At 53.5% G+C, this 11,039-nt stretch overlaps 2 protein-coding genes across 2 annotated transcripts in view; one reads left to right on the top strand and one right to left on the bottom strand.

The window, feature by feature from the left end:
- Positions 1 to 3,196, top strand: part of GUITHDRAFT_91234 (hypothetical protein) — a gene marked incomplete at its 3' end in the record, with an annotated part of 3,631 nt that extends 435 nt beyond the window's left edge. Inside the window, exons 2-17 of the mRNA XM_005818190.1 lie at positions 457 to 506; positions 559 to 588; positions 645 to 678; positions 892 to 1,039; positions 1,415 to 1,501; positions 1,555 to 1,626; positions 1,863 to 1,901; positions 1,956 to 2,029; positions 2,290 to 2,350; positions 2,387 to 2,463; positions 2,513 to 2,543; positions 2,651 to 2,734; positions 2,781 to 2,825; positions 2,888 to 2,928; positions 2,984 to 3,072; positions 3,117 to 3,196. Of these exons, the coding sequence (XP_005818247.1) occupies positions 457 to 506; positions 559 to 588; positions 645 to 678; positions 892 to 1,039; positions 1,415 to 1,501; positions 1,555 to 1,626; positions 1,863 to 1,901; positions 1,956 to 2,029; positions 2,290 to 2,350; positions 2,387 to 2,463; positions 2,513 to 2,543; positions 2,651 to 2,734; positions 2,781 to 2,825; positions 2,888 to 2,928; positions 2,984 to 3,072; positions 3,117 to 3,196 (1,042 nt within the window). The remainder of the gene's footprint in view (positions 1 to 456; positions 507 to 558; positions 589 to 644; positions 679 to 891; positions 1,040 to 1,414; positions 1,502 to 1,554; positions 1,627 to 1,862; positions 1,902 to 1,955; positions 2,030 to 2,289; positions 2,351 to 2,386; positions 2,464 to 2,512; positions 2,544 to 2,650; positions 2,735 to 2,780; positions 2,826 to 2,887; positions 2,929 to 2,983; positions 3,073 to 3,116) is intronic.
- Positions 3,197 to 3,495: 299 nt separating this feature from the next.
- GUITHDRAFT_122531 (hypothetical protein) lies at positions 3,496 to 3,940 on the bottom strand (the record flags this gene model as incomplete). Its single annotated transcript, XM_005818189.1, has 2 exons — positions 3,496 to 3,744; positions 3,794 to 3,940. 2 exons carry the CDS (start codon positions 3,938 to 3,940, stop codon positions 3,496 to 3,498), a joined length of 396 nt encoding a protein of 131 aa, XP_005818246.1.
- Between the last annotated feature and the right edge of the window lie 7,099 nt (positions 3,941 to 11,039).

Raw genomic sequence — 11,039 nt, 5'->3', positions numbered from 1 at the left:
ATGATGATGATGATGATGATGATGTAGTTGTAGTTGTAGTTGTAGTTGTAGTTGTAGTTGTAGTTGTAGTTGTAGTTGTAGTTGTTGTTGTTGTTGTTGTTGTTGTTGTTGTTGTTGTTGTTGATGATGATGATGATGATGATGATGATGATGACGATGTTGACGATGATGATGATGATGATGTTGTTGTTGTTGATGATGATGATGATGAGAAGGAGGAGGAGGAGGAGATGAGATGAGGAGAAGAATCAGGAGCGGGATCATGAGGATGGTGTCGAGGAGCAAGGGAGGACGAAGGGAGGACGAAGGGAGGAAATAGCAGGAAGGAGGAAGACACCTACTGAGACCGATGAAGGGGAGACATCTAGCTCAATCGCGGACGAAGATCTGACTGGGGCGAGGGAGGAGGCGAGGGAGGAGAAGGAAGCTGAACGGCTCTTACCCCCTTGGTTGCAGGAGGGCAGGCCAAGGCATCGTTGCAGGAAGAGTCATCATCGATTGTGCGGGTGAGAGCTGGGAGTCAGCTGGAGACGAGTCGGAGGACTGACGGGATGTCAGGGTTGCAGAAGACGTTCATGTCGACTGGAGGTAGGATGAGAATGTTGAGCTGAACAGGTTTAGGCTGAATTACCTGCCCCGATTAGCTACTGCTCCTTTCAAGCTCCTCGTGACAAGGAGGTGCGACGTCGAGTGCTGCTGCTGCTGCTGCTGCTGCTGCTGCTGCTGCTGCTGCTGCTACTGCTGCTTTTCTTTTACTCGTCCTAGTCCTCGTTCTCTTCATTCCAAATTTACTTCTGCTTGTCTTCTTACAGTTGCTTGCCCATCTTCACTTCTTCTACCTCCTTTGACTCACCTTCCTCTTCATCCTCTTCCACTCAACTTGCCTTCCAGGATTCCTGAAGTCGCGCTCAAGAAACTGTCCGAGACACCAGGGATCGTCTACGACCTGTTTGACAAGGCAGATGTAGCTATTCCGCCAGAAGAGTTTCGAGCAAGAGCACGTGGCGTTGATGGTATGCTGGTGATGCTGACGGACAAGGTGAGAGGTGGAAAATATGCTGCTGTTACTAATGGTGGTGGTGGTGGTGGTGGTGGTGGTGGTGGTGATGATGATGATGATGATGATGATGATGATGATGATGATGATGATGAGGATGATGATGATGATGATGATGATGATGATGATGATGATGATGATGGCGGTGATGATGATGATGATGATGAAGGCGGTGAAGGCTGTGACGCGGACGATGACAACGACGATAATTCTCTCCCGATTGTTATCATGATTTCAAAAGCAACATCAATGACAACAGCTACAAAGACGATGTTGATGATGAGATGCTTGTGGGGAAACGGTGGAGAGGATAGAGGCGAGAACGTCAGCAATGGTGGTCAAACTGATATTCATCAGGTGAATCAGGAAATTATCCAGGCCGCCGGGCCAAACCTGAAGATTGTCTCAACCATGAGTGTCGGGTACAATCATATCGATGTACAGGTCAGTCAGGACATAACTTGTTGCTGAGCGAGCTGCTCATTCCATCCATTCAGGCTCTCTCTCGAGCAAACATCCTGCTCGGTTATACACCTGACTGCCTGACTGAGACTACTGCGGATACGACCGTAAACAGACTGACTTCCGATCATCCTGCTGTTGTTATGCCTTCCTTGACATGATCCTATCGACACCTTGCTTTCATCGTGTGCAATGTGGATTTGTTGTGTGTTGATGATTGATGGTTGATGTTTGGTTTCATGACATGTATAGACAAAGAGCTCTTTACATATGTGTACAATCCTCACTGTCATCCACAAATCCCTCATGTCTCATGACCAGCTGTTCTCACTTTGCAATTCAGGTGGCTCTGATGCTGGTGACAGCAAGGAAGATTGAGCAAGTACGACTGTCATCATCTCCATCCTCTTCCTTCTCCTCCCTCAAGACATTGCAGGCTCTGCAGGCGGTCAGGAATGGAACGTGGGGGACATGGGACCCCCTCTGGATGTGCGGGAAAGATGTACACAGGTTCTCACGATCAAATGCTCACCAATGTTGCTTCCCTTGTCTTGCCTTGCCTCCTTTCGCCTTCTCTTGACTCCAGTCGCCCGCCTGCCTGCCTTCCTGCCTTCCTGCCTGCCTGCCTTCCTTCCTGCCTGCCTGCCTTCCTGGCTGCCTGCCTGGCTGGCTGGCTGGCTGGCTGGCTGGCTGCCTGCCTACCTACCTTGCTTTCTTTCTATTCGTCTTCTCTGCGCAACGAGAAAGTTCCCCGGTGACTTGCGAGAAAGCTCGACCGTTGGAATCGTCGGATGTGGCAGGATTGGACAAGCCGTTGCACGCCGACTGAAAGTTTGACAAGTGCACTTGCGACCTTCTTATCTCAAGACCCTACAGGCGTTTGGATGTGACGTGCTGTACTCGGGGCCGAACAAGAAGGAGGAAGCAGACAAACTTGGCTGCAGGTAGCACGATCGTGTTTGAAAACCCTGGATGGATTATGTGCTTGCACAGATATGTGTCGGAGGAGGAGCTGCTGCGGTCAGTGCTGCATGCTCGCTGTCGACTTGCTCCGCCCTCCTCACCTTCTGATCTCTACAGGACCAGCGACTATGTCGTCCCCATGTTCCCCTTGAACGACAAGTCCATGAGCGTGCAAGGGTTTACAAGGACCATGACGAGATTCGTAGGACACGAGGGTACTTCGGACGCGACAAGTTCCGACAGATGAAGGAGGTGCAGGAGGTGACAAGTCGGAGGACCAACTCAGTCAGGCTGACAGACAGCGATTTTCATCAACGCTACTCGAGGAGAGGCGGTTGTTCAGGTAGACTCACTCGTCCATACCAGCCTTGTCCCCGCCCACCACCCTCCTGAACAAATTGGTAGGACGATCTGGTCGAGGCACTGAAGGATGGGACTATAGCGGGGTAGGAAATCTGTGATCCTTTCCTTCTCCCAGCCCTTGACGTGTGCCGGTCACAGGGCTGGCCTCGATGTTACTATGCCAGAGCCTCTGCCTGTCGACCATCCTTTGCTCTTCCTACCCAACTGCGTTGTGTTCCCGCATATTGGTAAGCATGATAGAGTCTTGTCTCGGTTCCAACAGCAATCAAAGGTAGCGCCTCTGTTCCTACGCGCGAGAAGATGGCCTGTATGGCTGTTGACAATATCATTCAGTATGTGCTCAACAGGTGATCATTTTTGCCTTGTCATCTCAATTGTCTGGAATGATGCTGAGGTGCAGAAAAGTTCTATATCAGGCCAAGTTGTGAGTGCTACGAGAGTTCTGTTTCCGATAAAGAATCGTATGAGATCAAGGCGTTGTGAACGTAGCGATAGTGTCTTTTCAAATTTATTTTGGTACAAAACCTCAAGAAAACAACACACCATCTTCTCCAGTATACTCCAGGATTTCGGTGTGCGTTATCAATCTCTTTTCTAAATAACATCAATCATTCTTCCTATAGCAACTCCACTTACAAACTCATAAACTCTCAACGATTCTCGACATGCCGTAAAGCCTCCATGAACAATTCCCCAAACCCTCCACCCCCCTCTTCTCCCTCCCCCTTGACCTCCCCCCATTCCACATCACCCTCTTCACTTTCCCCCAAGGATTCATTTTCGTCGCTCTTCGCTGCCTCTCTTCCTCTTGTCTCTTGCGGGTATCTCGTCCTCGAGTACGGCCACTTCCCTACACCCAGCAAACGGCACGCTCCCTTGAGCGCCGTCAGGGATATCCCCTGGGCACAGTCAGCTGCTCTGCTGAAAAACAAGGGCTGGCCATCTCACCAGCTCGTGCGCCGCATCCGCCTGTTTGAGATGGAGCAGAGAACGGATCCTGTCAGACGTCACGGCGATCTCGCTCTTCTTGGCTACGAGGCCGAGCTGCTGATGCTTTCGCCTCGGAACGATTCGCGCAATTTTCGGCTCGAGCATCCCCGCTAGTATCTTGCCGGCTCTGTGTCAACTATCACTCTTCCTGAGTACGATTTCACTTGTCCTCCTCCCTGGTCCCCTCTCCTTTAGATTTCGTGTCGACGATGCTTCTGCCTCCTCCACGAGCTCCCCTATCAGTACTCTCCTCTACCTGTGTACCCTGCTGTGTACCCGTCTCCCCCCTGGGTTTAACCAGTCTTCACTCGGGGTCATCATCCTGTCAGCTGAAAAGAGCTTTTCTTCAAAATACATGTTTTCAGAACCAGATCCGGCACGATAGCTGATTCACTGTAGTTCATTGAGGTCCTAGGAAGGTGTACCAGGGCCTAAGGTATGCTAAAGAGCAAAGCTATCCCTGCAGGGATACGGATATAGTCACTATGACGGGGGGTACGAGGGATAGTAGCTCAGCCCAAGGGGTGGGTCCTGGTCATGTGGGCGCAGCGTGCAGGTCACGTGGAGCCTTTTAGGGGGCGGTAAGTGAACGGTCAGCACAGTTTTAATATCTTCTGAATCAGTCAACTTCCCTTGAGTCGTTAAACTGCCGTTACGAAAGCACCGTGGTCTTAATTTTCAGTCAACAATTCAGAGACTATTCTTTCGCCTTCTTGCATCCGTCGGGGTTAGGAGCGACGGTAACGTGACAGTCAAATGACCCCTGAGACTATTATTATCTCTGAGGTTTATCACCAGGGGATATGCTCTTCCAGGGTAACTTTTCCTACCCCCTCTTCTCCGTAGACTTGCCCCCCGAAAGCGACTTCTTGGACTCTTGCACAAACCAGGTACCGGTCACCAGGACATCAATATACTTTTAGTCAGCAATCAGGTGTGTAACCACACGATAAAACCATCCTTTTCACTGATCACCGAGGAGCCGCCACTGTTTCACTAGGGACATGGTTGTTGCTCCTGACAGAGTCGCTCTCGTCGTGCCCCGTCGCTCCCACGACCAGCTCTCCCTCATGCATAAGAAGCCAAAGATCTTCCTCTCCCTTCAATCCATCACCGCCCTCTTCCACCTCCGTCAGTCCGAGGCTGCCCATCGCCTGGTAAGAAGAGCCGCCTGCCTGCATCAGCACAAAAGCTTGAGATGAGGATCAGAGGAGTTGGGGGGAGAAGTTGGTGGCGGTGGTGGTGGTGGTGGGGAGGGGCAGAGGAACTGACGAGGGCATGCAGGGGATCTCGCTGACAGCGTTGAAGAGAGCTTGCAAGAAGGTCGGGGCAGGGAAGTGGCCATACTCAAGATCACAGAAAAGCCCTGGGACACCCACTCAGGGCGTTGCGTCGCAGGAAGCGCCTGAGGAGGGAGATGAGGAGAGCAGATGGATGGAGGAGGGCAGTGAGGCAGAAGACTCTCGATGCTTGCGCAAGAACCAAGACGAGTGGAGATGGGGAGGGAGTAGGAGTGGAGGGAGCGTACTCGATGAAGTCTTTGAAGAGGCGCTACAGCATGTCCAAGGGAAAGTGGTCCGTGCACTGCAAGTTGAGTGTTGTCCCATGCGTCGCCTTGAACGACGGGATCGATGAGAGAGATCGCAACACAGGCAACAAGATACAGTGTAATTGTTTTTGAGAGGGACTACTTGAGAGGGAGGTAGCCAAGATCGTCTGAGACAAGATGTGATCAAGATGAACATATCTGATCAAATCCTTCTTTCAAGAGATGAAATAATGGCAGTGCTCTTGTCCTTTCATATAGTTATTATTGTAATTTAAAGATACGAACTTAATCCGAGTTAACATGTTGATACTGTCGACTGAGTTTTCAAACTAAGGCTCTCATACAACAAGTGAGAACAGCTTGCAGTCCCGTATCAACTACTATTCTCTCAGGCTTCCTAATGCGATACAGCGGTGAGCGATGCTCTCTGAATGTTCCGTGGTTCAGTGAGACTCAAACTTGAACCCGGTTGGCCCATTGGCCGAGTCGGAGCAAGTGATAAACTTGGAAGATCTGTGAGAAACAGTGATTGGCCCTGGTGGGACAATGTGGCCAGTGCTCAGCGCTAGTACCTGCCCTAACCTGCTGCTGCTTGCAGTAAAAACATGTGACATGCTGAAGTCCAGGATGAACCCATGCCATCAGCCACCAGTGGCCTGCAATTGCGGAAGTTCAAAGTCCCCTACATGATGATCTTCAGGGCCATGTTGGGAAACGTTCTGCCTGGTGCCGGGTACGCCTTGCACGTGGACACGGCATCTCACTCCTGAATCTTTGATGAGGGTACTGAGGACGGCATTGCACTTCTCATGCGCATCAGTCCATAACGGGCTGCGGTGCCTGCAGGTTGCCATGTGTGTGGTCCCCCCAGGATGACGGAGAAGATGATGGCATTTATCGCAGTGCGGCGGGAGGTCAACCGGCAATCCATGAAGAAACTTGTCAGCGGCATACACGCCACCGTGCGCCGTAGGCGGCGGGCCTACTAGGCTGAGGGCCAGTTATGCCCGCGGCCGGCCGCTCGCGGCTCAGCGCTCGGTCAACCTGTCACGGGGGCTGAACGAGATGGTGACAGTGGCACAGAGGAAGATCCGAGGGCAAGGCCTTCTTTCCCATCATCGCCAGCACTGATGGACTCTTGCAGGATGATGCGTTGCGCTTTCTGTGGAGGCTGGCGGATCGCTCGGCGAACAAGGAAACGGCAGCGCTGGATGGTCTCTCGGCCTCGCAAGACGTTGAGCTGATGAAAGATCCTGGACCGGATGCGTTTGCCGCAAGACTCGGGCCGTCTCAGCCTCACCGTCACGGTCTGCCGCAGTGCCGCCCGCGGCGGGCCCGGCTGATCACCGGCCGGGCCATCATCGCAGGTGGCCGTCCTGGCACGCGGTATGCGTCCGCTGAGTCTCATATGTTCCGGCGAGGAGGCTTGTGTTGCCCAAGTTTTTACCTTAGTTCAGTAAGTTTATCAGTTTATCAGTTAAGTTAAGTTTGCCCGGGGCCGCCGCGGCCCCGGAATGAGGGTTCATCATCAGGACGGCGGCAAGCCTCATCTACTCCGAGTACGGTACTACGGTAGGCTCGGGCCTGCCAGTGATTGCCAAGTTGTCCTCGTACTGATTTTCAAGTTCTGACCGTTAAAGGCTTTGAGCACGGTAAAACTTTACCGTACCGTGTGACTCGGCAACTTTTCAACGGTCACCGGGTGCGGTGTGGGGCCGGGGCGGGGCCCGGCCGGCGGCTGACTCAGTGAGCCGCGGCGGGCCCCCGGGGTGGGGCCGGGGGCCGGCCATCTGAGTAGGCCAGTGTTTACTCAAAAGCCAGTCACGCCACGAGTGCAGTACTGTACTACGGCACTCGGAGGCTCCTGATTGTCGACACCCAGCCACCCAGCCACCAGAGACCAGCGAAAAGAGACGAGTTCTTCCCTAGGAGACGCTTGCTGACGTGTCATGACCGGCACCCCGATGCGACTCCTCTCCAGTAGTTAAGACCATTTCCAAATCTTCTGGTACGGTCAGCCGCAGGGTCGCAACGGGGGGCGGAGGAGGAGGCGGGAGGAAGCTTGTTTTCAACCTACCACAAAGTATCACATGAACACGCTTCCTTTCATGGCCTCGGGGTCGGAACTTTCTTCTCCTTCCTTATGCCCCTGCCTCTGTGAGACAAGGCCCGCCGTGAAGATATGATACTGCAGGCAGCAACATGGTAGCAGCTACCAAGGCATTTGTCTCTCCTCGACGATCTCGAACGCAGCTCTCCTCCCTCAACAAGAAGCCACGAGTGGTCTTGACCCTCGCTTCCGTCACTCCTCTCTTTTACCGCCGCCAGACCGATGCTGCTCGACAGTTGGTTAGTTTCACAGAGGAGGCGGAGGGAAGGATGGCTCTAAAGGAATGTCTGGCAGGGAATCTCACTGACGGCGCTGAAGCGTGCTTGTAGGAGCATCGGGGTCGAGAGATGGCCATACTTGAGGTCGCCAGGGAGCGAGAGGAAGGAGACAGCGGACGAGGACAGGAACAAGACGCAGGAGGCAGCAGTAGGATGGAGGAGTGAGCTTTTTGCTGAGGCCCTGCAGCATGTAGAGCAGGAGATGGCGAGAGGGCGAGGAAAGTGCGGAGGGAGGGTTGAGTTTTGATATCTGGATTGTATCAAGTACAAGTTTAAATCGAAGAATAAAACCTTATGATCTGAGCTATCCCAACGACAAGATGTTTTAGCTGACGCGACTGAAACATCCCCTGAGTCGTCTGATGTGGTCTACCTGCCTGCCTGCCTGCCTGCCTGCCTGCCTGCCTGCCTGCCTGCCTGCCTGCCTGCCGGAATCTGTTGCTCCCCCTGCCCAAGTCCCTGTCTCTTGCTCTGCTCCTCTCCTCCTTGCCGTTTCCTTCCATCTCACTCTCGCTCTTCCTTCTTTTGTATCTCATATGCTGGCCTTGTACGCTGCATGTACCACTCACCACCTGTTTGCTCAAGATCCTTCTTCACTTCATGGTTTTCAATCATAACAAATAGCCTTCAAGTCTTCTGTTGCAGCTTTCATTTCACACTTCGACTTCACCTTCATGAATCAGATGTTTCAGCTCGCTCCTGTCACCGCCTCGCCTCTCTACCTGTCCGTCTTCCCGTCTCTTTTCTCTAGGCTTCGATATCAATGCTGCGGCCCCTGCCTCTCCTGTAGCTGGAGCTGGAGCTGGAGCTGGAGCTGGAGCTGGAGCTGGAGCTGGAGCTGGAGCTGGTCACGGCTGGTGCTGGTGCTGGTGCTGGTAATTCTGGCCTCTCATGCCCTCAGCCCTCAGCATCTTCTTTATCGTCACTATCATCAACTCATCTGCAATGTTGTTTCAGACGAAGCACGTCAACGGCATTGCAGAATTGGTAAAATATCAATCTGCAAGAATTCCCAGTCGTCGTTCTACAATCATCGGCATTCTTGTTCTTTCTTGTTCTCATTGAAATTTATCTTCTACACTGCTGTCTCTTCAATTATGTTCTTATTATCCTCTACCTCCTGCTCCACTACTGCCACATTTCCACCTCAACTTCCTCCTCCACCTTCTCCACCTTCTTGTCCTCCTCCTCGTCATCATCATCGCCACCACAACTATCCTCCTCCTCCTTAACACCATTAAGATCATTATCATCGTCGTCGTCATCATCGTCGTCGTCGTCGTCATCGTCAATGATATCTTCCTCCTCCTCCTCCTCCTCCTCCTCCTCCTCCTCCTCCTCTTCATCATCATCATCATCATCATCATGGTTGAGATTATGATGGAGATATAATGACGACCACGACGATCCTGATCATGGTACAACCACCACCACCTTCGTCGTCGTCTTCTTCGTCGTCTTCATCATCGTCATCGTCGTCGTCGTCGTCGTCGTCGTTGACGTCGTCGTCGTCGTCATCATCCAACTCATTGTCGTCATTTCCATCATCCTCATAATCATTATCACTCCGCCATGTTGTCGTTTCTCAATCATCATGATCATCGTCCCGCCTCTTTTCGCCTCTCCCTTTCGTTCTTATAAGCATCATCAGCACTCCTTCCCTGGTCGTTCTCCTGAACTTGTTCCTCCTTATTCGTCCTGCTGCTCCTGCTCCTGCTCCTGCTCCTGCTCCTGCTCCTGCTCCTGCTCCTGCTCCTGCTCCTGCTCCTGCTCCAGTTCCTCCTTCTCCTCCTGCTCCTGCTCCTGCTCCTTTCCTGCTCCTGCTCCTGCTCCTGCTCCTGCTCCTTCTCCTGCTCCTGCTCCTGCTCCTGCTCCTGCTCCAGTTCCTCCTTCTCCTCCTGCTCCTGCTGCTGCTCCTCTCCTGCTCCTGCTCCTGCTCCTGCTCCTGCTCCTGCTCCTGCTCCTGCTCCTGCTCCTTCTCATCCTTCTCCTGCTCCTGCTCCTGCTTCTCCTGCTCCTGCTCCTGCTTCTCCTGCTGCTCCTGCTGCTCCTGCTCCTGCTCCTGCCTCCTGCTGCTCCTGCTCCTGCTCCTGCCCTTGCTCCTGCTGCTCCTTCTCCTGCTCGTGCTCCTGCTGCTCCTTCTCCTGCTCCTGCTCCAGTTCCTCCTTCTCCTCCTGCTCCTGCTCCTGCTCCTGCTCCTGCTCCTGCTCCTGCTCCTGCTCCTGCTCCTGCTCCTGCTCCTCCTGCTCATCATCATCATTTTTGTCACCACCACAACTTTTAGTATGCGGGGCAGAAATGCTGCAACAGCAGAGAGATCTATTCAGTATTTAATGCCTTGATCACATTGGTATATATATCCCGAGGCGAGCTCGCTCTCGGGTAGTCACAAACTCACATTTACACCAGCAAGGCTGCGATGATGAAAAAAATTGGCAGGCGCTGGTTTCCTTCCCCTCCGCCTCCTCCGCCTCCTCCGCCTCCTCCGCCTCCTGCCGCTGCCGCTGCCGCTGCCGCTGCCGCTGCCGCTGCACCTTCTTCTCCTCTCGTTCCTTCTTCCTCCTTCCGCTGCTTCCGATCCTCCATGGTTTCCTCTCAACGATAAGGTGCAAAGGCCACGTTTTGCTCCCATCTTTCACTACGTCGCTCCCTTCCCTCCCCCCTCCTCTCCCCCTCCCCCCCAAACCTCCCGCCCCTTAGTACCAGGGAGTTGCTCAGAACAGCTCACCTCTCACCTTGCTCGTCTCCTCCCAAGCTCCCTGTCCTCCCCTTCCTTCGATCTATCCGACGACCATGAGCAGCGAACATAAGCCTCCCAGCGATCGTAAACCTCGAGCCGTCGTCCTTCCCCGTCGCAACAGTTCTCAGATGCGCTCCCAGCACAAGAAGCCCCCGGTCTCTCTCTCCTATGAGGACATCGCCGCTCGCTTCTGCTTCCGCCAGGTCGACGCCACCAGGCTGCTGGTAAGCCTTCGTTCCTCACGTTGTCGGGCATGAGAAGGAGGAGGAGGAGAGGAGGAGCTGACGCGTGAGGGGCAGGGGATCTCGCTGACGGCGCTGAAGCGAGCGTGCAAGGAGGTGGGGATCAAGGGCTGGCCACGCGTCGTTCAAGAGGGGACAGTAGGGGAGAGAGTCGAGAAGCAGAAAGGGACAAGAAGGGAGAGGGAGAGGGAGAGGGAGAGGGAGAGGGAGAGGGAGAGGATGGAGAGAGAGGGAGAGGAGGAGAGATGGGAAGAGATTCGAGGGATCGTGATGGAGGAGGCGGCT

This window comes from Guillardia theta (genome assembly GCF_000315625.1).
Source record: "Guillardia theta CCMP2712 unplaced genomic scaffold GUITHscaffold_356, whole genome shotgun sequence".
NCBI lineage: Eukaryota > Cryptophyceae > Pyrenomonadales > Geminigeraceae > Guillardia > Guillardia theta.
The sequence above is the reverse complement of the archived record's forward strand: the minus strand, read 5'-3'. Positions and strand labels throughout refer to the sequence as shown.